Source organism: Gopherus evgoodei, chromosome 10 (genome assembly GCF_007399415.2).
Source record: "Gopherus evgoodei ecotype Sinaloan lineage chromosome 10, rGopEvg1_v1.p, whole genome shotgun sequence".
Taxonomy (NCBI): domain Eukaryota; kingdom Metazoa; phylum Chordata; order Testudines; family Testudinidae; genus Gopherus; species Gopherus evgoodei.
The window spans coordinates 18,208,804-18,235,513 of record NC_044331.1 but is presented as its reverse complement, the minus strand read 5'-3'; the positions used below and the strand labels follow the sequence as shown (position 1 = coordinate 18,235,513).

At 39.6% G+C, this 26,710-nt stretch overlaps 1 protein-coding gene across 3 annotated transcripts in view; it reads left to right on the top strand.

Moving 5' to 3' along the window:
- ADAMTSL3 (ADAMTS like 3) overlaps positions 1–26,710 on the top strand; it is a 292,061-nt gene that overhangs the window by 123,715 nt on the left and 141,636 nt on the right. For all 3 annotated transcript variants that reach the window (XM_030578650.1, XM_030578651.1, XM_030578649.1), the window contains exons 4-6: positions 8,294–8,421; positions 14,336–14,381; positions 22,102–22,338. In XM_030578650.1, coding sequence (XP_030434510.1) covers positions 8,294–8,421; positions 14,336–14,381; positions 22,102–22,338 — 411 coding nt within the window. The remainder of the gene's footprint in view (positions 1–8,293; positions 8,422–14,335; positions 14,382–22,101; positions 22,339–26,710) is intronic.

The following is a 26,710-nucleotide window of genomic DNA, read 5'->3' as shown; positions in this document are numbered from 1 at the left end:
GTTCCAGAACCTCACTCCTCTGATGGTTAGAAATCTTTTAATTTCAAGCCTGAATTTGGTCAGTGCTAGTTTATACTCGTTTATTCTGGTGCCAACGTTGTCTTTTAGCTTAAATAGCTCTTCCCTCTCCCTGGTGTTTATCCCTCCACCTGTTATGTGTTTACAAAGCACAATCATATTCCCCTGAGCCTTCTTTTTGCTAGGTTCAATAAGTCAGGCTCTTCCAGTCTCCTCTCATAAGATAGGCCCTCCATTCCCCTGACCATCCTAGAAGATTTTCTCTGCACCTGTTCTAGTGTGAATTCATCTTTCTTGAATGTGTGTGTTCAGAATTGTACACAATATGGCAAATGAGGTCTTACCAGTGCCTTGTGCAATGGCATTAATACTGCTCTCTCTCTCCTGGAGATGCCTTACCTGGTACATCCTGGGATTGCATTTGCATTTTTCGCAGCCTCATCATATTGGTGGCGCATTGTCATACTTTGATTGACCAACACACACAGGTGTGTCTCCTCCTCAGTTGCTTCTAGCTGAGGAGCCCCAGCTTGTAGCAGAGATTCTTATTATTAGATCATAAGTACATAACCTTGCACTTTGTGCTACTGAATTGCATTCTTTTTCTGTTACCCCATTTTCAGTGTCATCCAGCTCTTCCTGTATAATATCCCAATCCTACTGTGCAGTGATGATGCCCCCCAAACTTTGCATCATCAGCAAATTTCATTAGCACGCTTCTGCTTTTTGTGCCGAGATCATTCATAACAATATTTAATCAGATTGATCCCAAGACTGATCTTTTGAGGAACTCCCCTGGTAACATCTCTCCAGTCCAATCATTTACCTTTCAATACAACCTGTTGCCATCTCCTCTTTAGCCAGTTTCTTGTCCAGCTTACAGTTCTCATACATCTTCTACATAATTTCCCATGTGGTACTGTGTCAAATGCTTTATTGAAGTCCAAGGATATTAGATGTACTGCATTTTTCTCATCTAAAAAATCTAGTTATTTTCTCAAAGAAGAAAATCAGATTAGTCTTGCACAATGTACCTTTCGGAAACCCATATTGCTTCACATCCCCTTTTCAGTTTACCTCCATTATTTTTTCTTTGCATACTACTGAGGTCAGACTAACAGGTCTGTCATTGCCTAGAACGTGTTTTTTTCCCCCCTTTCTTAAATATAAGTATGATGTTAGCTATTTTCCAGTTGGTACTGCTCCCAAATAGGTAGATTTATTAAAAATCCTTGCTACTAGACTAGCAATCTCATGTGCCATTTCTTCAGTATTGTGAGATTCAAATTATCCAGTCCCCTAATTTGAATGCATTAAACTTTTAAAGTTTTGCTTCCACATCAGATGTGGTAATTTCCATATCTGTAGACTCATTTCCATCAGCCATTCTGGCTTCATACCTGTGTTCCATATTATCATCTTTATTGAAATCCAAGGCAAAGTATTCATTTAGTTTTCGGGCCATATCTAAATTAACTTTTCTCTTCCCCATCCAGAGAGCATAGCAGCCCAACCTCATCCTTTCTTATTCTCCTTTTATTTATAGAACTGAAAACCCTCTTGTTGTTTGTTTTTTAATTTCCTTGGTAAGAGCTAATTCAGCTTGACTCTTAGCAAGTTTCACTTTATTCTTGTATTTTCTAACCTCCAAAATATAGCTTTCTTTGCTGATTGATCCCTTTTTCCATTTCCCGTAGAATCTCTGCTTACTCCTAATAACGTTTTTGATATGCTTATTCATCCGGTTGGGTCTGGAGCCTTTCCCTACAAGTTGTTTCCTGTTGCTCAGGATGCAGATAGTTTTTTTTTTTTTAATAGTTGATTTAAAGAAACTCCAAGCCTCCTCCACATTTAAATCCTTGGGCTTTTCAGTCCAGTTGACTTTTTTAAGTAATTCCCATAATTTCCCAATGTCTTTTTCCCAATCACCAACCATAGTTGTCAGTCTGGTTTTGTTTATCATTCCATTTGATTTAAAGTGAATCAACTCAAGATCATTTTGATCCAAGGTTATTTCTTATGGCCAGTGTTTCTATGATGTCATAGAATTGTAGGACTGGAAGGGACCTTAAGAGGTAGACTAGTCCAGTCCCTTGCACTTCAGGCAGGACTAAGTATTATGTCTTCACCACTCACCAAAACCAAGTCTAAACTTTCATCATATCAGTTATGATTTGATAAAGAAAACTATTATCTATCACCTTCAGGAATAACTGGGCCTTACCAGTATTAGTAGCATTTATTCTCCAGGCTATATTTGAGAAGTTTGTCTTCCATTATGACATGATTCCCGGTAGTATTAAAGAGCTCTCTATCCCTATCTGAAGTCAGTTGGTTCAGTTGTCTGTGTCAGGCATTTCAACACTGGCCTTACTTCTAATGTGAAAGTAAACTCAATGCAGATTCTAACATTCCTAGGGGATCTTGGCGGAGCAAGGCTCTATCATTTCTGGAACAGTAGGATGGCTTGAGTGTATTTTTAAAGTTTACAGTATGTGTTTCTTAAATTTTAACCTTTGGAAGCAAGAAGGTAAGGAAGCTGCTAATTTAAATGTTTAGACCAGGGGTTGGCAACCTTTGGCATGCGGTTCGCCAGGGTAAGCACCCTGGCAGGCCAGGCCAGTTTGTTTACCTGCCGTGTCTGCAGGTTTGGCTGATCACGGCTTCCACTGGCCGTGGTTTGTCTCTCCAAGCCAATGGGGGCAGCGGGAAGCCACAGCCAGCACATCCCTTGGCCTGTGCCACTTCCCGCAGCCCCCATTGCCCTGGACCAGCAAACCGCGGCCAGTGGGAGCCGCAGTCAGTTGAACCTGTGGACGCATCAGGTAAGCAAACTGGCCTGGCCTGCCAGGGTGCTTACCCTGGCGAGCCACGTGCCAGAGGTTGCTGATGCCTAGTTTAGACCAAGCTTTTCAGTTTATTATTGCTCAAATGGGGATTGTTCAGTCCATGTTTTATATAATAAATTTGGTGACGAGATTTGTTCTTTTATTTTTCTGGAACCTATTTATCCATTTGTCGCTAGGAATATACTTTAAAATTGGGAATGCTTCTATTGCAGTAGATCTGACGGCCTTTATTGAAGTTTCTAAATAATTGTCTGAATTACCCTTAACTTTATTTGTGTAAGGCAAGCTTATTAATTTTTTGCTCTTTGGATATCTAGAATGGTGCTTGGTTCAACAGTCACTCCTTACAATAGCAGTGAGAGAAAAAGATCAGTGAGGCGGAGGTAAAGTAATATAGTGTTGGCTAAATGTAACAGACTAGACATTTACTTACATTCTGCATTACAGGATTAGTTTACGTTTTGTCAGTAGCAGGATGATAATCCATTTAGACATAACTGATATCTAACAATGGAATATTGCTGGTATGGTGGTGTTTTAAACAATACTTTTGGTCATTTTGTCTCTTTTGGCTCAGAAGTCCCTGGGTTTTCTGTCTTGGTTCAGCTTTCACAGGGTTTGCAATGGAGCTAAGTGTACCAGCACTGCTCTGATTTAAGGGGAGTTTACAGCGACCTTTGTATGTGTTACCATTTTTCTTTTTCTTATGCCATAACAATTGAACTACAATACCTAAGGTTCCTTTTAAATGATTGATTTGGGGCATACCCTTGGAAGAAAATAAGATCAGATCTTTATCTCTTCTGAGCTCAGTTAACTTGGTTCTTAAGAATCATCTGGATTTGTAAATGAGGGGAAGAAAGGAGACGGCCATTGAAATAAATAATGCAAACTTCTAAGGCTCCTGCTCAACGAGGTTTATCCCCAGCAGCTTGAATCTGGTGATCCAACAAGGATATTGCTCATTTTTTAAATAAGTTTAATGCTAGCGCAAAGTGTCATATTGACAGGAGTGAAGAAAGAAGTCCTTTGTGTATCCATAGAAAAAGTGTAAAATTCGCAACAGCAGTGTAGGCATCCCAGCCCGGGTCTGTCTGTCTGCCTATTTAAAGGTATCCTCAAGAAACAGGAGAGTGACAACCAACACATTTCCCATGTAGTAATCAACTGATAATCAATTGGTAATAGCTTTTCGTCACCAGTGACTTGGTTTAAACATAAACTATTTACGTAGAGATAAAAGGTCCATTCTCAGAACCATCTAGTTTCAGACAAACTTAAAAGTAATTGAATAAACTTAAGAAGTGCTCTTGTGGCTCTGCAGAGAACTTTCCCTAATATCCAGTTGATCTCAGCAGTGCTGTGTAAAGGGACTAGGTAAGGATCTAGGAAATTTTATTTTATATATGGAGCAAACAGATGGTTACATGTTCACTAGTTTTGGTGTTAAGACATGGCCTAATTTTTTGAAATTGCCTGGGTTTCTTGATATAGCTGAGATCAAGGTAAATATTTTTGTCTATTTTAAAGGCGCTTCTAAACTGGAGCGGAGGTTCGTGTAGTTTTTAATTTGTCTCATGGTGTTTACTGGCAAATACATTCATCCTGTCTGTGTGTGTGAGAGAGAGGATGAGTGGTTGGTTAGGGTTCTGCAACATCTTTTGATAAGGTGCACCATTCTTACATGAGATTGTATGCTCCTGTTTAGCTATTTGAGGCCTAATTCTTTGCCCACTGAAATCAGGGGGAGTATTTCCACTGACTTTGTAGAGCACTGAATCAGATACTTAGTTTCTAGAACAGAGATTTAAGGTTCTTAATTACATAAATGGCTTTGCTATGGGTTGATTGGTTGAAACGATCTGCTGTTGAGATAACTGACTGTATATATAATCATTTCAAGAAAGCTTTGATGAATACTTTTTGTGTTCGGTCAATCTGTGATTGGACTGAGGCAGATGTTGGTTCATGTTCTGTATCATCTTAGGGAAGCTATTTCTTTTACTTCATTTTATCCACAATATATCATTCATCCTTTAGTGATGTTAGTAGCATTAGCTTTGTGGATCACAGAAATCACCTGATTGTGGTGATCTCATTCCATTTGTAACCAATGGCTGCCGTTCCTCACAGAGTGTAGTTTGTTTATAAAAATTCTGATTTCCTTAGGATAGCAGTCCCATCATATAAATGCACTAGCAACCACGGATTTGTCATCATTTGCCTCTTAGTTACAGAAGATCTGCACAGCATGTCTTTTCCTTGAAAGAAAGGGGGGGGGAAGTTTTTTAGAAATTTCAAACATGGAAGGGTAAAAGTAGGATGTAAATAGAACAGCCATTAAAGAATTGTACTGAAAACAGAAGGGAATGCTTGAGAAAATTGCTATTTGATTTTCCCATTCTTTCATCATAGAGCACAGGCTGGATCTCGATTCAGAATGATGAACAATTCTTTTAAACAGGATACAGTTAGTCCTTAATTCTGATTATATTACATTTTAACTGTGGCCTATTTGGATTAAGGAGTTGCCACATTCCAAAATATTGCTTTTTGGAGGATTTTGGATAATTCTGCAAAATGGAAAGGCAGCGTGTTTTATAAAGCAGGGGATATAGAGGAACATAATTTTATTCATTTTTCAAAGGGATCAAAGTTTGTCATGAGGAAGTCTACTCTGCTCCTGTTGAAGTCTGTGGGAGGAGCCTCAGGCTCCCTAATTAAGTGGTTCAATTTTCAAATTGCTTTCAAATTACTTCTTAGGTCTTTAATCTTGGTCCTCTTTTAAAAGTTACTGGAATAATTCCAAGTGACTTCACTGCAACCAGAATTTGGTTGTAAAACTCAAGACTTGATTCACCTCCAAGATTGCAGTGCTTTGGGGTGTAATTTTCAAATGCTCATGAGATATCCTGATGGTATGGTAATGGTGACCACATATGTACCTTAAAAAGATGTCTAGAGAGAAACACAGTGATGTCTAAGCCCATACAACAATTTGATAGACCGCAGTGTGATCAAAAAGGTGATTTTTTCACAGGCTGCCCTATTTCTAGATACGCATTTTATTTTGCTGCTAGTATTGTTTCTTCTTACCTTCTGCTTCTCTCTCTCCCATTTTCTTATTTGGGGGTTCGTCGTAGCACTTATGAAAGAGATGGGTCTTGCGTATAGACCTGAAAATAATCAGAATCTCACTCTGCCTGACTTCCTTTGGAAAAGTATCCCACAGAGCCGCACCACAGTAACAGAAATGCATACATATATTTAAACACTCTTCTGAATGATAAAAAGCTACTCAGTCTTTGATGTGTCATGCTCATTTTCAACAAAACCATGGAACCATTCACAATGGCCCTGATCCTGATAGGTGCTGAGCCTCTGCAGATTCCTGGGACCTCAGTGAGAACTGTGGATAATCAGCAGTTCTTGAGGTGTCTTTGTTTGTATAGAAAGAAAGAATTGGAGATATACCAATCTCCTAGAACTGGAAGGGAACTTGAAAGGTCATTGAGTCCAGCCCCCTGCCTTCACTAGCAGGACCAATTTTTTTCCCCAGATCCCTAAGTGGCCCCCTCAAGGACTGAACTCACAATCCTGGGTTTAGTAGGCCAATGCTCAAACCACTGAGCTATCCCTCCCTGCAATGAGTAGTGATAATATGATGGAAACATCATATTATAGGAAATGAGTAGTGATAATAAGATTTTTTTTTAATTGTGTCTAAGAGAAATTGTTAAAAGTAACCAGATTGGAATGCATACAATAACTTAGGCAAAAGTCAAAATACTGTTGTTCTGCCAGTGAAAACAGTTTAAGATCCTTCTCATACCAAATGGACTAATGTGCTGACTGATCGATTTCTCGACAGTCTGTAATACTGGGAAGTAAATTTCTTGTGCAGGGATTATCATTTGTGTAACCTGGTAAGACAAAATATGATGTGTTCATCTGCAAAAGTTCAGACTATGAAAAACTGTGAATTATGTTTTAAATTCACTTAGCAGCAACTCCATCTTAGGGGTATTTAATATTATGGAGGAAGAAAAAAGACTCTACTTCCCTTTTACTGATGTTTATTATTGTTGTTAGTTGCATTTATTGTTTTCATACATTATTTGTAATACACTTCTACCTCGATATAACGCCACCTGATATAACATGAAGTCAGATATAACATGGTAAAGCAGCGGCCCCAGCTGAGTTACGGGCTAATTTTTATGTTTATAACTTAATCAGAGACAGTCCCTGCCCCCCAAAATTTTACAGGACAGGTAATGGGTGGGACAAAGGAAGTATTATTATCTCCAGTTTACAGAGAGGGAACTGAGGCACAGAGCGTAAGTGACTTGCCAGAGTACATTGGAAATATGTATCAAAGCCAGGCCTTAAACCCATCTTTCCTAATCCCAGTCCAGTGCCTTTAATCACAGAACCTAACCTGCCTCTCAAGTCTTCCCTTTCTTTCCTGGAAACAGTTTGCTAGACATCCAGACTTCTCCAGTAAATAAGGGGGCTGCCAGAGATCCAGTCTGAGAGTGGCTGAATTGTGGAGTCCTACTCTTTGGGAGAGATGCAAGGAGCCAGGCTTGCCATCTGAAGGGTGCACTTTAGAGGGACTGAAAGGTGTCTAACGCACAACCTGCCCTGTAACCATGACACCACCACATCTCCATTCTGGCGTTTGAGTATTGAATATAAGTGTCTGATACCTAGGCTTGGCAGAATTCCTTTTTTTAAATGTTGATTGATAATATATATGTTTGTTTTTAAGCATATTTTTAGATTTAAATAAATAAATAATGTTCATAGTTGAGGGATATTATGGGAGGAGCTCAGACAATTATTTAATGACAGGTCTTGAGATTCAATAATTTAAAGCTTTATAACCATTAAAATACAAATTATCAACATCATCTGTCAAAATATACAAAGTCAGTATCTTTAAATTAAACTCAGGCAGCATTTTTCTTTGCCTATCTTTAAATTCTGATTATTATGGATGGAAATTTTGTCATTGGTTTGTGTGTGTACAGTGACACTGATGTTTACCAACATTTACTGATAAAAATCGAATCCTTCCATCCCTATTAGTACTACAGAAAATGTAGGAAATAGTAAAATGGCACAGAAAAAACATGCAAACTTTCTTCATGCTTTCTTGAGAGCTACATTCAAAATCAATAGCCGTAAAACAGTGAGCCTGGTATTGAGGAAACCTCATGTTCATGTAGTCTGTTTCTTTTGTCAGTGTAACTAAAATATGAACTTAATCTGAAACATAAATCTTTGAATATGAATCTTGTTGCCCTGTACCAGAACAGTAATCTTCCAAAGGTAAATAATCAGCAAAAGAATGTAAAATACTCCAAGCAAATTCAGTGACCTTTTTGTTTTGTTTTGTTTTGTGTTTTTTGCATTTACAGACCTCCAGAATTGCACGTTCTGAGGAAGATAAAGAAGGGGCCTGGGATGCGTGGGGAGCATGGAGCGATTGCTCGCGGACTTGTGGAGGGGGAGCATCATATTCTCTAAGGAGATGTTTAAATGGCAGGTTAGCCCAATACCTACAGCTATGGTTTTACTCCTCATCAGCTATGCTGTGATTTCCTCTCCTCCTATGCTCTGTTGGGAAGGATTTTATTCTCTTTGTGAACCAATTACTGTGCATGTGTATGAAATGTAGTGTTTTTTATAAATCTTTAGGGGTAGTCAGATAAATAATTGAGGCCCCAGTTCAGGAAAAAAATTAAGCACATGGTTAACTGCTGTGCTGAATAGGGAGACTTTATTGAGTAGGGGCCTTAAATGGCAAGAATGACTCACTTAATGTTTTTTTTTTATACCATTAAGTGAGTCATTCTTGGTATTTAAGGCCCCGATTCAAGAAAGCATCCCTACTCAGTGGAGCAGAAAAGCCCCCTTCCTTAGGAAAGGGGACATTCAAGTCCATGTCAAACTAGTGGTGTACTTTAGCCCAGTGTGTAAAGGGAAGATCACTTGTGACCACCTTATTATCAAAAACGACTCATTCCACATGCAGGCAATGTGTCACACTGCTTCTCTCCCTTGCCGCTCCTGTCCTCTTTGCCCTGCTGGGGCCATGAAGACCTCAGAAGTTACAATAGTCTTATAGGCTGGAGTGACTGCCATGAGCAGCTTGTCTCCTGTGGCTTTCCCATCCCCAGTCACTGGAGATGAGTAATGACGGGGGCTTTGTCCCATGTAGTAGTGATGGGCTTCAAATTCTCCCAACCATCCCATGCAGTTGTAGGGGGGTTCAGTCCATCCATGCCTTGCTAACAACTGTAGTGTCTCCTGTCCCAATCCCTGGATGAGCAATGATGGACTGAACAGGAACTTTCCATCACAATGGCCTCAGATCTCTCTCTCTCTCTCTCTCTCTCTCTCTCTCTCTCTCTCTCTGGCTATACTTTGTAAAGGAAGTTGTGATGGTGCTGCCCATGGGAGCCAGCTGAGGTCACTCAATTAGGGTGAACTGCAAACCAAACAGGGCAGACAAACCCCAGAAGCTGGTGGTTATTCCAATACTTAGATTTACCAAACCAGCACAGAACAGCTTCTGTAGTACCTCACTGGTTACTTGGAAGTCCAAACAATGCAGTTCCCTTAAAGTGCCCAGCCTCAGGCCTCCATCCACACACACGTCAGAAATGATGATGATTACTGAAAATCTCATCTCATCATATAAAGGAAAAGGTTCTTCCAATCCCAAAGGATCAGCCACATACCCAGGTCCAATTATAACTTAGATTTTACCCAAAATACACACTATTAGCCAATTCTTATTAACTAAGCTAAAATTTATTAAAGAAGAGAGAGAGATTTAGTTAAAAGATCAATATACATACAGAGTTGAATTCAATTCTTTAAGTTCAGATACATAGCAGAGGTGAGCTTGTAGTTGCCAAAAGTCCTTTTAGAAATAGTTCATAAGTTATAGTCCAATGTCCATATTCAGGGTGGCTCCAGTCAGTGACTTGGGGATCTCAATTCTTATGGCCTACGGTTTCCCCTTCTTGAAACCCAAAGCAGGTCTGAGATTAAGTAGGATCGCATCCCAGGGTTCTTAAACGCTTCCAGCAGCCTTTTGGCCTGAGAAAACAATAGGCTTAACATGTCTTCTCCCAAACATCCTGGCAATTAGCACAGGGTAATTTATCCATTAAACAGTTTTGATACAGGTTACCACAACCTTCAAAGAGACATATAGACAGTAATACTATTTCACTCAAGTATCATCATAAATTTTAATATTCCTTTTTTGATCTTTGAATTAAAGCTATAGCAGCAGACAAGACTTGTTTGCTTACAAGACCTGAGCAAACACCTATCCTTCTACCTCTAACAATGCAGACTTGCATTTCAAAGCTTTATTCATTTACATATTTTCCTAACAAGTCTCTAAAGTTCAGCCATGCGACAGGTCAGTCTGTGCATTAATTAACTCTTTCTGGCCCTGTCACCCTTCAATGAGATATTAGATCAGACTCATAACGTCACAGAAGTATAGAGAACAAAGACTTCAGATACATAGCTGTTCCCTAGCTCAGACTGCTAGGGAACAGCCTGTTCCCAGTGGTCCCTGGATATCTTCCCCTGAGTTTAAGATTTGTGATTAGACTGCATGATGAAGGGGGTATCTGTGGAATGCGTAGTAAGCAAGGTGGATTGATTTAAATCAAATCAATTTAAATTGCTGATTTTAACATTATTTAAATCTGAAAGCAGGAAACCTTCATTAAAATTGATTATTTTAATTTTGTTTTGTATTTGTATCTTTTAGTTATTTTCCTAAAGAAAGGTTGATTCTCATTAGTTGGTAATCATTAGAACACATTAATTTGCAACTAAATGTAGGCTTTACACTAAATTTTGAGGCTACATTTTGATAGCCAGAAGGATACACTATATTTATATGTATTTATTTAAGGGATTATATAACTTACCTTATATTTATTCAGATTCTTAATTTTTATATTTTTATTTTATTAGAAAATGGTGAATGATGCATTTCTTATTTACTAGAGGATGATTATTTTTTACTTGTGATTTGGATGGGAATTCAAATACAATTATAAATGCACAAAACCAGCATTTTAATGTGTTTTTAAAGCTATTTTTAAAAGAGCTGGTTATGTAAGAAAAAATGGTTTTTGAAATTTTAAAACAAACTGGTATATTAAACAAAGGAAGTATCTATTGTTAATGAATTGAACTGATTGTTTCTGGCCACCAAGATTCTAAAACCATCTCTTCACCTTCTCACACCTTGCCTTTATTCACAGATTGGAAGAAGAAAACAAACTTTCCTACCTTGACAGCTCCCAATTGCTTTTTAAACTTTGAATTAGTCAGCTATTGAACTGGGCTAGTTGAATTAACTGAAGACAGAATTCTCTCTGCACCTGCAGAAGAGTCAACTGCTGTCAAAAGCTGTTTTAGTTCTTCAACAAATTCTGTTGCCAGGTACTTAGCCAGTGACTTCCTCCATTCAGGGATTTGACTTTCTTTAAAACTTGGCAGCAAATGTGTACTGCTTAATAATGTTTTAGTATTTAATTTAAATGATTTTAATAGACTAGTCCTTAACATAGGTTGTCAATTTTTCAACACTGATTTTAAATAGGTTTATTGTTTTAAATAAACCTGCACTAAATTTAATTTTTATTTAAATTAAAATAAAATAAATCTTTTTTTTAAATCATTGATTTTTATCCACCCTGCTAATATAGCATTCCACATCTGTGAGAGAAGGGCTACTTACCCATAACTGTGCAGCCCAGAAAGCTCACGCAACTCTCACCAGGGCCGGCTCCAGGCCCCAGCACGCCAAGTGCATGCTTGGGGGCGCTCTGCAGGTTGCCTGGAGGGCGGCAGGCAGCTCCGGTGAACCTCCCGCAGGCGTGCCTGCGGAGGGTCTGCTGGTCCTGTGGCTCCGGTGGAGCATCTGCAGGCACTTCTGCGGGAGGTCCACCGGAGCCGCGGGACCAGCGGACCCTCCGCAGCCACGTCTGTGGGAGATCCACCAGAGCCGTGGGACCGGTGGGCGGCAGAGCGCCCCCTGCGGCATGCCACCGTGCTTGGGGCGGCGAAATGGCTAGAGCCGGCTCTGACTCCCACAAACAAGCCTTGATTGGGTCTGAGAGGAAACTGCCCTCAGTAAAGAGTCTGTAAAACAAAACAATCTGAAAACCAAACCAACCACCAAACAGTACAAAAGTATTTGACTGTAACCCTTTAAATTCAATATTATAGACTCATAGACTCTAGGACTGGAAGGGACCTCGAGAGGTCATCGAGTCCAGTCCCCTGCCCTCATGGCAGGACCAAATACTGTCTAGATCATCCCTAATAGACATTTATCTAACCTACTCTTAAATATCTCCAGAGATGGAGATTCCACAACTTCCCTAGGCAATCTATTCCAGTGTTTAACTACCCTGACAGTTAGGAACTTTTTCCTAATGTCCAACCTAAATCTCCCTTGCTGCAGTTTAAGCCCATTGCTTCTTGTTCTAATTCCTAGAAGTGTAACGATGGATTAATATAGGTCCTGACCCTGTGGTCCTTTCACCCAGGAGTAATCCAGTGGGTCTGTTATTATAAGAAAGGATTATGGACATGCTTAAGGGTTTCACCATTCGGTCCATAACTACTTTTGTTATTGAATTCCTGCTGATTTACGTTGTTCAAAACCTTTATCGCTTGTATTTAAATTCCCATTTTGTTATGATTGCACAATATATGGTATGATAGCCAGGAAGTCAGTTTCTCTTAATGAAGGCTTGTAATGTGATATGTCAGTCAAGTCCCAGCAATATGAAATACATGGCTAAAGCTGACTATTATTAAAATAGTTCCTGTTTCCCAGTGTGCATTTTGCACAGGGATCTTTGAATGTACTAACATTTGCAGAAAACAGCCACAATACTCTATCAATGTGTTAGTAACTGTGAAATGAGTGCAATAAATTGTTGCAATATAAATTCCAGTGTGGTTTCATTAATATTTTTAATATATTCCCTTGTGGGAAAAACATATGTTTTCTATACCTTGACAAATTTATAGTTTGCAAGCTTTTTTGTGTATTTTTTTTATTATTGTTATGTCCCGGAAATACACATTGTGAAACAACTTTTTCACTTTTTTTTTAATGCTGAAAACATAATTAACACATACCATCTCTGTGCACGGTAGGGAAATGGAGGCAATAAAGCAGTGCTATCTTGAGCTAGGGGAGCCTCCTCTTCAGCACAGCTAGCTTTGCTCTTGCTCCAACCTCCAATGACTTCTTTTTATAGTAATATTTTTTCAGTTTCTTATACATTTTACTGGATATTTTTCTAATTTTTTTGAAATGGAAATAATGCAAAAAGAAGGAAATTCAGTACACTAGATGCAAATTAGTAGGTTTTACTCATTTTTCTCCATGGAAAGCAGTTCTTTATAAACACTAAAACTATTCTAAGTTTTAGAAACTATGTTAATTTTAATTAATTACTTATCAAGTCATTTAAAATCTGAATTTAGGATTGAGGGCTAGATTCAATCACCTGTACTCATGATCGGTAGTACCTTATTCCATGAAAAGTTCCAGCCACTGGGGCTGCTTATGAATTAAGTGCTCTGTATAAGGCTGGCAAACGTATTTAACCGAGCCCTTAATCAGTGGCGTGTAAGCCTCCACTGATACATATATAAATACAAAGCGGTTACAGTGCTTAAATGAACGGGCGGTTATAGGACAATTCCTTTTTTAAATTGGTGCCATTTCAGCTTGCAACAGAAGACTGTAAAAGACTTGAATTGTCTCGGTATTTCGTTTTAGGATCACTGGAGAAATACATATATTACATTTATAGTATTTCAGTTCAAATAAGACTGGCATGAGTCTAGAGGAAGTTTTTCTAATACATTCTGCTCATTTGGCTGTGAGCCAGGAGAATTGCACAGACCACTGGAGAAAAATGGGAGAGAAAAGGAAGAAGTTGAAATGCAGGCAGCTATTTCTTTGCAAAAACAAAAATGATCAAAATGAAATCAATACACATTAGTTATGTGCAGAATGTAGATTCTTCTTTGACTTGCCCCACATACATCAGAAGAATGTCTGTTGAAGTCCGTTGAGTTAGGCTCCGAATCAGGCATAGAGTACGCTGTGAAACCTTCTCATGAAGTAAATGTGTCTTTCATAAACTTTGCAATAGGTTAGGATCACAATATAAATGAAACCTAACAGGAAAAGCCAAACTGTTTTTCATAAGGTGGACAGCAGTGTAACCTATTCAGTTCCCAAAATCTATGGCGGAGGTTTGTGTTTAAACCTTGCATTTTGGGGACAGAGTATGTAAGAGCAATAATTCCAGTTTTCAAGAGAATAACTAGTTGTAAAACATGCTATTTTTTAAACTATTACTTCTAGTCAAAGCCTTTGTGTTTTTCAGGAATTGTGAAGGTCGGAATATTCGATACAAAACCTGCAGCAATAACGTGAGTTTGGCCTGTAATTTAGTTTTACTACTTTTCTTATTTCTTCAAATCAAATAATATGTAAAGTTTCATACATTCTAATTCTTGTTTGATATCTAATGGATGTTCCTTCCCATTCTGTAGTATTGCCCACTGATAAAGATTTGACTCTTTACCTAACTGACACCATCAGGTTTTGAATTTACATTTCCTGAATGGACATTATCTTGTGGAATTTTATGCCAGTTATGATTGAGAATGTTTTATTTGAATTATTAGGCTAATCTGTTTTCATCCTAAACTAGCTAGTGCATTTTCTGGGGAGTCATCTCTCAGATGAGGCATAAAACTGTGCTTGACAACTTGTTGTCATTAAAGATCCCATGGCACTCTTCACAAGAGCAAGAACACTAACCCCTGTGCCCTTTTCAAATTTCAAATTGGGTAATTACTACCAGTATTTCCTCTGCACTGTCAGGCCCAGATTTTCTTTCTTATAATATGCAAAATTGTGTGTTTATTTCATGCACAATTTATAAGCAGTTTCAGTAAATGCATATATGAGTTGACATGTGAGTAAGCTGTTGTCATAACTGCGATAATTGCATGTGGAAATTTTACATGCATTTTTGCACACGTTTATGAAAATCAGTTGCATATGGCATACTTCATGTGTTGTGCTAAATTCTCTTGTTGTGTTGTTCTGTGCTGTTAAATAGCTGTCACATTTCTCCCAGAAGGTGCTGCATTTCTTTGGTTTGTAGTTAGCAGGGGTGGCTCCAGGCTCCAGCACACCAAGCGCGTGCTTGGGGCAGCATGCTGCGGGGGATGCTCTGCCGGTCACCAGGAGGGCGGCAGGCAGGGCTCCGGTGGACCTCCCGCAGGCGTGCCTGCGGAGGGTCCGCTGGTCCCGTGGCTCTACTGAAGCCACGGGACCAGCGGACCCTCCGCAGGCACGTCTGCGGGAGGTCCACCGAAGCCACGGGACCGGCGACCGGCAGAGCGCCCCCCGCAGCATGCCGCCATGCTTGGAGTGGCGAAATGTCTAGAGCCGCCCCTGGTAGTTAGTAAAGCACTTTGTAATCCCTCTGAATAAAAGCCTATGTGTAAATGCATTGTAAAGTGTTATATGTTAGTTTCACGACAAGCAGCCAATTCCTATCAGGGTTTACATCCGAGAGTAATAGGGCACTGGGGTAATGCCATTCAAGAGAGGAGATAAAGTGTCTAAAAAATTAAGATAGAAGCATATAGTTTTATTATTTAAAATGATCCCCATTTATGTTTTATTGTGAACTTGATTCAGCCCCACTGGTTCTGGGGAAGGAGCAACTATTGTCACACAAACACCCCTTAACCCGTGAGGCTTGCGATGCAGTTTTACCTAGTAAAGTGCAGGTGGTGTTTGTATCGCTTCCAGCCTCAGCAGTGGGCAGCAGTAAAGTGTGACTAGCAGAGGTCTGTTATTGGCAGCTACACAGGAGATATGTTGAATCACTACATCTCCAGGGAGCCCTGGCTACACCCAATACTCAACCCACCACACCTACTTTCTCGGCTGTGCCATCTGTCTATCAGGGTCCATGGAAGACCGGTACTAGTGACCGGGACTCGGGTTTTCTGACCTGGTGGTCAGTGTGGTGGTTAGGAACCAGAAGTGAATGGATAGGTCCGGAGTCAGAAGTCAGCTGTTGGAGCTGGGGTCAGACAGGAAACAAGAGCCAAAGCCAAGGATCAGCGCTGAGTTGGAAGCCAAAGGGCCTTCGCCTAGGCACCAGAACAGTCAGTCACCAAGGTTCAGGGACAGAACAAGGCTGAGGGCAGGAACTGGGATGGGTCAAAGTCAGGAAATGGGATGAGATGGGGAGTCAGCTTGCATGTGGCGGAGTCTGTAACAGCAACAAGCCAGGTTCCACTTGTTTCACAGATAATTTCCTGTCTGTCTCTCTTAAGTAACGCACTCAGCTCAATCACGGACTCCAAAGATCCTCCAGTCAGGTCTCTTTAGTGGAGCATGAGCCGTTAGGGCTCCCAATTCTCCAGTCAATAGTAGAGCCCTGCAGAATGGGGCACACAAGAACCTTGAATTGCTTTGACACCATGCACCCCAGCTTGGGCTTAACTTTCCACCACTGGGTCCAGAAGCCCAGGTGTCTGCTGGCAGAAGCTAGTGGAAACCATTAGAGTCAAGCCCAATGCATGCAAACATTGGATTCTGGAAATAAATCCAGTCACTCACCCTTTCAAGAGTAAAAGAGTAATATCAGTGCTACAACAGCCGTGGCCCCAAAATGAAAATGCCACGTTCAAAGAAATAACATAAGCACTTTTAACCATCATAAACAAATATGCAGCCAGCAAGTACTCAGGCACTAAAATAAACAAGTCACTATATAAATTATACATTTGGTGTATTCCTGATCTGGATAAACTCTGTGCAGTGTATAAAGAACTAATGCCTAGGCTCATTTGAACACATGTACTGTAACTTTACCTTCACACTAATACAAAAAATTAAACATAAAATCTGTGACTCATCTTGCAAAAGCAACAACAGAAAAAAATTACACATGCAGCATATAGAAAAAGGGAAGAAACATTTGAGACCCATCTGTGTGCTTCTTTATGTAATAAACTGAAGGCTGCATTTTCAAAAGCTTAAGAAATCTCAAAGTTAGAGGTATTGCAGTCACTCAGGATTTAAAGGATGATGCATTTAAATGATTGATTTTGAGAATTAACACTCTTGTTTATAAAATTGAAGTAGAGATTCAGGGTGAATTCCTAGTCTCATTGAAATCAATAGGTGTTTGAATTTTATATTTTAAAGTGACAGGTGGCCCAAAACTGGAACCTTGCATCTGAATCCCTTTGAATCTTGCGGTAGTTCAGAATCGGATTGAGATCTGAACCTGCCTTTACAGTTCTGGTTCTGTGCACTGTCTGGAAGGAACCTCGTTTCCAATTCCCGTTCAGATGTGGCCAGAATCTCTCAAGGACCACAGTTCTCCTGAGCTTTCAGCATAGATGATGGGAAAACTCCTGAGAAAAGTTGCAGTGGTGAGATTACCACTTATTTGTGCTGAAATCTCAAGAGAAGAGCTCATGAAATTTTGGCCCCACTGAATTAAAACCTGAACTCTAGTTCTGATTTTACCTTGAATGCAACCCTCCAGCCTACGTCTAATCCAGATCTGACCAATCCAGCCTGACTTTATTTAAAATGAATTGTTATACCTATAGTATTATTTTAAAAGAATACTACTTCTATGAGTACAATTTTAGTTTGAAAATTTGGATTTTATACCAGCTTCTTTCTGTGTTAGTAGGTGTTATTGTTAACTATATGAGAAATTCAGTATATATGCTGCATAAAACTGATTGTCTGCAAATGTAATTTTGCTACATGATACATTGCACCACTAAAATCTATACTGAGGAGTACAAATGAAGCACAACTTAATATGTATGTGATTTTAATGAAAAAAAAAGAATCATTTTACCAGAAAATTGGTTTCATCTGGATTTCTAATAAAATAGTAGTAAGTTCACAAAACTCAAGCACAGGATGGAGGTCCCAGAGTAATATTAATGATATTTCAATCAAAAAATGGGTTTGAACAAAAGAAATCTACATTATAAACCTACATTAATCTATATTATAAACCTACTTACTTTTTTTGATCATAACTCTGATACCAGTTACTTGATTCTTTAAAAATGTACGTATGCGTCAAACCTTTTTATGGGTGCTTCAGAGAAATAAACTATATAGGCTATTCATTATATGCTACCCAGTGAGATTTTCAATCTTTCTTAAGCCCTCTATTTTATATTTCCATTTTCATGTATACTGTTAAATTCTAATGCTACGATGTGCAGTATGTGGAAGTGTTAAAGATAATCCCTTAGGGTCCTATTCAGAGAGCAAGTTATTTGGGCCATTTCTGCATTAATTGTGTGGTGTTATGTGCCAGAGTGACTTCCCCGAGTCAGAAATAACACAATGTAGTAAGAGATTTGCCCACACAAACTCCATTATCACCTTCCATTGTGCACAGATAATTCTTACATCTGTTCAAAATACAGTGCATTCAAATCGTCTCCTTAGCTTCACATATTAATCACAAAGTAATGTTAACATCATTGCACCCCGCTCTGAGCATCTTGGCTGACCTATAAATATTTTTAGTCCAATAATATTTTATCTGTATATCTCTATGTGCCTGTATCTCTAACCTTTATTTTAGTTATAGCAATCATGCCACTGATGCACTCATCACCGTAGAACCTATGGCTCTCAGCCACATGTAGCTGATTAGTTGTATATGCCTGTACAATCACTTCCCTTCAGGCCATCTTTCGTGCCTGCCTTCTGAACTTTTGAACCTCTTTCCATTCACATCTCCTCTCCTTTCCTTTCTGTTTATTTAATCACCCTCTTCCCCCAAAATTGGAACTAACATTTGCAAACCATCATATTTTTCGCAAACCATCATATTGTTCACTTTGCTTGTATCCTCTGCATTTCTTTCTTCCCACCTCTTGTCTGTCTTTTTTGTTTAGATTGGAAGTTCTGCTCGCTCCATATATTTGTGCTGTACATAGCACAACAGGGCCGTGATCTTGGTTGGTCTCTAGGTGCTCCTATAATACAAATAGTAAATGATAAAAATGTAATTCTTTGGGGTCACTCATGAGGCACTTGTTGAGTCTCTGTGTTTGAGTAAAGCTGAAATGTGAGGCAGGTGGAGTGAGCAAAGAAACAAGAGCTGCTCTGGTTCCTTCGTGCCCTTCCAAGTAGCCAAGAGAGAATAGGGAAAAAAGAGAAATAACTCTCCTTTCAAGCAGCAAGAAGTGAGTGGGAGGAAAAAGTAGCTGTTGTGTAGTATTGAGCTGGTGGGAGCTGCAAAATAACTGGTGAGTGATGTCTTGACATGATGATGTTTTTGTCCCGACATTGCATCAGCACCCGGTGATAATGAGTTGTAACAACATCATGTCACAACCCTGTCTAATGACATCACTCCCTGGTTATTCTGTGGGTGGCTGTCTATGCTTCTGTTTGTATAATGGAAAGGTGGCTCTGCAGCTGCTTAGGCCTGGAAGGTGTCCAGTCTGAGGAGAAAACTTACTGAAGCATCTCTGAGGGTGAGATTATCTGTATTCAGTTTGATTAGACATAGATTTGCACGTTTTATTTTATTTTGCTTGGTGATTTACTTTGTTCTGTCTGTTACTACTTGGAACCACTTAAATCCTACTTTCTGTATTTAATAAAATCACTTTTTACTTATTAATTAACTCAGAGTATGTATTAATACCTGGGGGAGCAAACAACTGTGCATCTCTCTCTATCAGTGTTATAGAGGGTGAACAATTTATGAGTTTACAATGTATAAGCTTTATACAGGGTAAAACAGATTTATTTGGGTTTAGACACCACTGGAAGTTGGGCATCTGAGTGTTAAAGACAGAAACACTTCTGTTAGCTTTGGGGCAAGTAATTCCAACCCTGGGTCTTTGTTGGAGCAGATGGGAGTGTCTGGCTCAGCAAGACAGGGTGCTGGGGTCCTGAGCTGGCAGGGAAGGCAGGGGTAGAAGTAGTCTTGGCACATTGGGTGGCAGCTCCCAGAGAGGGTTCTGTGATCTGACATATAACTTCTAACTTGACTCAGAACTAACTTCCATAAGTTATTCTTATCCTCTAGCTGCAACTTCATTTACTGTGATAGAAGAGAACCATGCAGTGCCCATAAAAATGTCTGAGTCTCTTCACTCCTCTCTACTCTTTAGGTTCTCTTCCGTGGAAGATAAGAGGCAGTCAAATTCTGTTCTCTATTATAACAGTGAAAGTCCTATGAATTTCTCTGAAGTGGGAGTGCTGCACATGAGAGAAGAATCTGGTGCAGCATATGTATGATGTTATTTGAGGTAGACTCTGCATATTCCCATTTGTAGGAATTTGCAGAGGCAACACTCTCGAAGAGTTACAGTCATTGTTAAGTAACTTCTCTTTTTCACTCTGTGTATTTTCTAAACAAATCTGACTCATAACTGGCAAATGAAATTGTCCTATGTTAAATACAATAATAATACAATGTAGTAACATCATTTTGAGCTACTTTCACTGTTAAGGGTTAGCATTGGATGAAGTTTCAAAGCACTGGCAGGGGTTTTACTGCATGGGTCCCATTGACTTACAGAAGGTATTTGGATAAAACTCTGCACACCAGTCTGAAACATTAAGGATTATTGTTTTAATAAAATATTTTATGTGTTGTACAAATAAGCCAGTAGCATAATTTGATTACTACTTCATACCAAAACTAAAATAAACAAGGTAGAGCATTGAAAAGAGGTGTAGGCTAATGCAATGGCTTCTCTGCAGTTTGTCCTGCTGTATACATGTGGTTGAGGTGGCAGCAAGAGGATGCTTTTAGAAGGGACTCATAATCAGAGTGGAACTCTTACCCTTCTCATATAAATCTCTCTTCCAGCTACTGCAAGTTATAGCCAGTGCTGTGAAATGTAGCTGTAAATGCATTAGCATTTTCCACGGAGGATTTAAATCCATCAATCTGAATGGCATTGATGCATTGTTCAGGTGCAGCACTGCTAGCTGACACTGAGTAACAAGTTTCCTGAATTTAGTTTACATGTCACAGTCTTTCATTTTTATGTCCAATGAAAATAAAACTTTGTTTGTTGGAAACACTCTCACATATGGTATATATGTGTAGCTGGAATTCTTGGAAGAATATGCATTCAGTCTAGCATATAGACTTTTTAACACCGGCCATACTTTTAAAATGGAGTCTTTAGTGAGAGATTGTTTGACACACTAATTCTTTTGTCAGATCCTTCCCAAAGTTCTTTTCATATTAATCTATGTATGCCTTCACTGCTGCCGCTATAATTTTATGTTATGTTTGAGTTAAATGCTTACATGTACTAAACCTTTAAAAATTATTTGTAAATAAGAAATTCCATATATTTAATAATTCAGCCGTATGTGCTTGGGCAACAAAGAAATTGAGTTCTCTAAATAAAACTTAAATTACTTGCTCAATGATGACAAAATTGAGGTGTGTTTTATTTTTAAAACTGTTTTCCCATGAAAAGTAGCATGTCTTTGTGTAAGATTATAGGACTGGGAATTTGAAGTTCTGGGCTCTACTCCTGACTCTGCCATTTGCTCCATGTGTGACGGCGGACAAGCCACTTCACTTCTCTGTGTTTCTGTTTCTCTATCAGTAAAATGGGGCTAGCAAGCCATACCTTGTATGAAACTTCTTGGATGATTGTAAAACATGTTGAGATCCTGAGATGAAAGAAGCTATGAAAGTATCAAGTATTAAATATATTGGAGATCTCATCTTAGTGATTCAAAAATATGTATTCTTTTAAAGCCAATTTTTACTACAGAAGCCAATTTGAAAAACAATTTATTTAGTGTATGAACCATTGTAAAAAAGCTAGGGATATATATGAACTTGTGCTAGTGGGGTCACTATTATGGTAACATGCTTTACACTGTAACCTTCACGGCAAATAGTGGATTAAGCAAAATACAGTGTTTTAATCCTTAAAATAGGACCTATAATATAGGCTGCCTTTTAGGTTGAGCTAATCCTTCTCCAAGCCAACTTGGGTAGTTTCTATATAATTCATCAGACACCATGGTCCCAAATGAGAGGTGGCTTCTTATTTTAAATGATTTCCTGTTATTTCTTCTTAGGACTGCCCTTCAGATGTTGGTGACTTCAGAGCACAACAGTGTTCAGCCTACAATGATGTCAAGTACCAAGGACACTTTTATGAGTGGCTTCCTGTGTATAATGATCCCAGTGCACCATGTGCCTTAAAGTGTCAAGCTTTGGGGAAAAAATTGGTTGTGGAGCTTGCCCCTAAAGTACTAGATGGTACTCGCTGTAATGTTGAATCCCTGGATATGTGTATCAGTGGAATATGTCAGGTATGTCAGTATTGTCTATCTAAAGTGTCCTTTGAGAGACATTTTTCTTTTATTATAGAATGTTAAGGCATGATGGAAAGTTCATTTGTTTGGGGTTTCCATGTAAAATTGTTTTGCTCTGTTCTTGTTTATCTTTGTACCCGGGAACATGGCTACTAATGTTTCTGTAGGCACTAGCAGTTCTTAAATACAACCCATTATAGAAAGTTTTGTCTTCTGCTTTTATTCATAAGGACCTAGCTGTCATGGCCATAGATATTGTATAGGTTAATAATATTTAATAACATCCATATTCAGAGCTTTGTTCTCAGACATCTAGCCAACTTTAATCTGTGTAATGTATCAAAACTAGCTAGTATGCCCATCACTCTGGCATCTGAGTAAATTGGATAAAATAACACTTGTTCTGAAGGAGTGTGTTCTTCACTCTAGCCTTGCATTTCATTAAGGCCTCGCTCCTGTCTCCACTGGAGCAATAACAGGGTTGGTAGTAATTTCTGTGGCTGAAGGATTTGGGTAGTGTGTGCAGGGGCGGCTCCAGGCACCAGCGCACCAAGCGTGTGTCTGGGGCGGCAAGCCATGGGGGGCGGCCTGCTGGTCTCTGTGAGGGCGGCAATCAGACTGCCTTTGGCGGCATGTCTGTGGGAGGCCCGCCGGTCCCGGTGCTTTGGCGGCGGGTATGCTGAAGGCATGGAACCGGCGGACCTCCTGCAGTGCGCCGCCGAAAGCAGCCTGACTGCCATGGTTGGGGTGGCAAAATACAAAGAACCACCCCCGAGTGTATGTTTGACTCCTATTATTTATTTCTAGGGAAGCATTCCTGTGCACCAAGTGGTCTTATTGTGGGAAGGCTTTCCCAAAGAGATGCTTCTGTATAGTAAGATGCAGGGCACTTCTCATTTATGGACAGAAATTCTATACCAGAAGACCTGGCACTACGAGAGCTTTACTCACAGCACCAAGAACCATATGCAAGGCTCTGTCAGACACCAAATTCCTGCTTAACATGGCTGCTGTGGTGTGCCTTGAAGAGACAGCCAATGCCTGGCTGTTAGGGCCCACCTCGGGGAGTGTTCTGTAGATTAGGAGCAAGGCTAACATTGGAGTGAAACTAGTATTGGTTTGGGAATGAGTGTAGCACCCACGGTATCAGAATGAATTTTTGCTGTTAATCTGTATTAACTAGCAGATGGTCCACTGCTTTTAGAACCAAATGAAACTTTCTTGTGGCTTTTACTTTCATACCCTGGTTTAGCCCATTGCAGTACTGGAGCCTGGTGATGATGAATGCATGGATCTCCATGGCTAGGTCTGGAACCCAAAAATGTACACAGCATTTCTGGCTACTGTTATTATGTGGGTGCCCTGGAATAGCAAGACATCCAGCAGCCCCCAGTACTATGTGCTACCTTGACAATCCCGGGACAAATATGCCTTATCAAAGGAGATGTCATAGCTCTTTAAAAAACTTCCCTCTTACCTTAATCGCTTTTCCTCTCAGCTTTTGTTTTAGCCAGCTGATACTCATTCAGTTGTGCAACCTTCCTAGCTCCACTCATGTTCCACCCACTGCTCCCTCTAGCCTGCCCACTATACACCCCTTCTCCTTACTTGGAAACTATCAGGCTGAGAGGTTTCTGGAAGTGAGTGTGGGATGGTGCTACACAGGCAAGTGAGCTTCACTTGTGTGAAATAAACATACAAAGGGTGCCCTGTATGCATGGCTATATGAGGTATTCTTTGGGCCACTGTGGGCAAAACTTCTTAGTGGCTCAACCAGAATTAGTTCTTGAACGTACTCCCCTATGATACTTTGGACAATGTTGAGAATAACTTATCTTGTTGTGTACTGTAGAACTAGCTGTTCCAAGAAGCAATCATTCTAGGTGTTGAGAATCATTGTAGAAGAGATAGTCAGTATGTGCTGTACCTAGGCTAATAGATATTTAGGATAATTTTACTAGGTATAGATCTGTATCTATACTTATTATTGGAATTATATCATCCATGCAAGCAAGTACAGAAGAAGAAAAGAATAATCATATTTGAGGCTTGCCAACCTTACCAGTTTCCCATTAGCAAAGGAATATTGTGCCTGTGGTTTAATGTACAGTATACATTTATATAGCATGGATATGGTATTGCAATTAAACTCCTTCTCTCTGCAAGTGGCTATTGCTCTATTAAATGCCTAAAACGTGTGTGACTCAAATGCAAGAGATGGCCTGATGAGTGAAGTAGTTCTGTTATAGGGGAAAATTTGACACATTTGGCAAAAGAGTGGTGCATGGATTACAGCAACCCTAGTATGTGATCTGGACCTTACTGTTGATTTTATGTGACTTTTATGTATTCCGTCCTCCCAATACCAGTCACACCAACACATAATGCATCTGCTGCCTCTGAAATAGAAAAACAATTTTATACAGTGATCCCATTGAAGAGTCAGCAGTTGCCAACAGAACCGCACAGTGGTCTCTGATACTGCTCCATTTCCCCCTATCTTTAAAATAGAAGATAGCCATAGTAACTGTGGGAGCAGTTGGCAAATACTGATTTTTTTTTTTAGTGGTATCTCCAGTATTTAGAGCAACTCTCAGCTGGGAGGATGACAAAGTGCTTCACAGAGTATCACTGATATGCCCAAAGTATCATTTAAACATGACCACTGTGTTGGGGTGCAGAGTGGCAGGCATGTGGGATATAATACATTGCAAGCAGCACAGCAGGATTTTTGGGCTCTTACAAAGAATGCCATGGAACTTCCATTGTCTACTATAAAGTCCTACCCTCCCGCCAAGTATGCTGCATGGAGTTTGTATATCTGAGAAGTTTGAATCCAGTCTGACAGTATTTGAACTTGTGGAGAACAATTTAAATGTATATTTATAAGGGCTTCCCTCAGTGTCTCTTTCTAGTATCATGAGGTGCTCCTATGCTCTGTATGGCTGACACCAAGTACTTCGAACTATATCTATTCAGTTATTAGAATAACCCAAATAGTAGTAACAACCACAAGGTGTCCTTGTGGCACCTCGGAGACTAGCAAATTTATTTGGACATAAGGTTTCGTGGGCTAGAACCCACTTCATCAGATGCATGGAGTGGAAAATATAGTAGCAGGTATAAATACACAGCACAGGTATACATGTGCTGTGTATTTGTACCTGCTACTATAGTTTCCACTCCATGCATGTGATGAAGTGGGTTCTAGCCCATGAAAGCTTATGCCCAAATAAATTTGCTAGTCTCTAAGATGCCACAAGGACTCTTCATTGTTTTTGTTGATACAGACTAACAAGGCTACTACTCTGAAACCTGTCACCAAATAGTAGTATTAGCTTAATTCCTGAGACAGGCAAGGGGAGCCCTGTTACATACGTAAAGATAATGGAATGACCCAAGAACTCTTCTTCATCATGCCTCTTTTCATTGTTGTTTCTACTAATGTACAGGCGAAGATTCTACAGCATCTGTTGGGAAAAAATAGGTGCTTAGAAAATTAGCGTGCCCTGTGCTATGACTTGTGGGTTTGGGTCCAGTGCTTCATAATTTCATCCAACCTCAATAAACTGTTAGACACTTTTTCTCTGATCCATATTTGTGCACAAACATAAGATTCCTTCTTTAACCTGCTCTTGCTGCTGAAATTCTTCTGTGATGGCACAATCCAATATGGGCTTTTGCTCCATAGAGAGAATAAAAATCAAAATATATTATACTTGGGTGAGGTATTGAATGAATAATTTAAAGCAGTGGTTCTCAACCAGGGGCCCAGGGCCTCATGGGGGCCCGCAGGCAGGTTTCAGGGGGTCTGCCAAGCAGGGCCAGCATTAGCCGAAGCCCCATAACATGGAGCTGAAGCCTGGGGCCCCAAATCCCGCTATTCAGGCCTGAAGCCAAAGCCTAAGAAACTTAGCTTTGTGGGTTCCCCTGTGGTATGGGGCCCTGAGAAATTGCCCTGCTTGCTACCCACTAATGTGTGCGCTGATGTTTATATGGAGAAAAACAGTTATCGTGGCACAGGTGGGCTTTGGAGATTTTATAGCGTGTTGTGGGGGGGTCAGAAAGAAAAAGATTGACAATCCGTGGTTTAAAGGATTTATTAACTTGTAGTTCTTGTTTCGTTAGTATTTGAACTCTCTTATTAAAGAAGTGTGACTGATATCATGACTTCTTAAATCTGGAATCATATTAAATGACAGTACATTGCATTTATTGGGTAATAATATCAATTGCTGTAAAAGTTGGGAGTGGAATTTTGTTTGGTATGAGACAAAAGGGAGGTCACTCTAGTAAAAAGTAATATTTGGAGACTTCCTCAGAAGCTGACACAAATGTTTCTCAATACCTCTACTTAACCAGGAAAAAT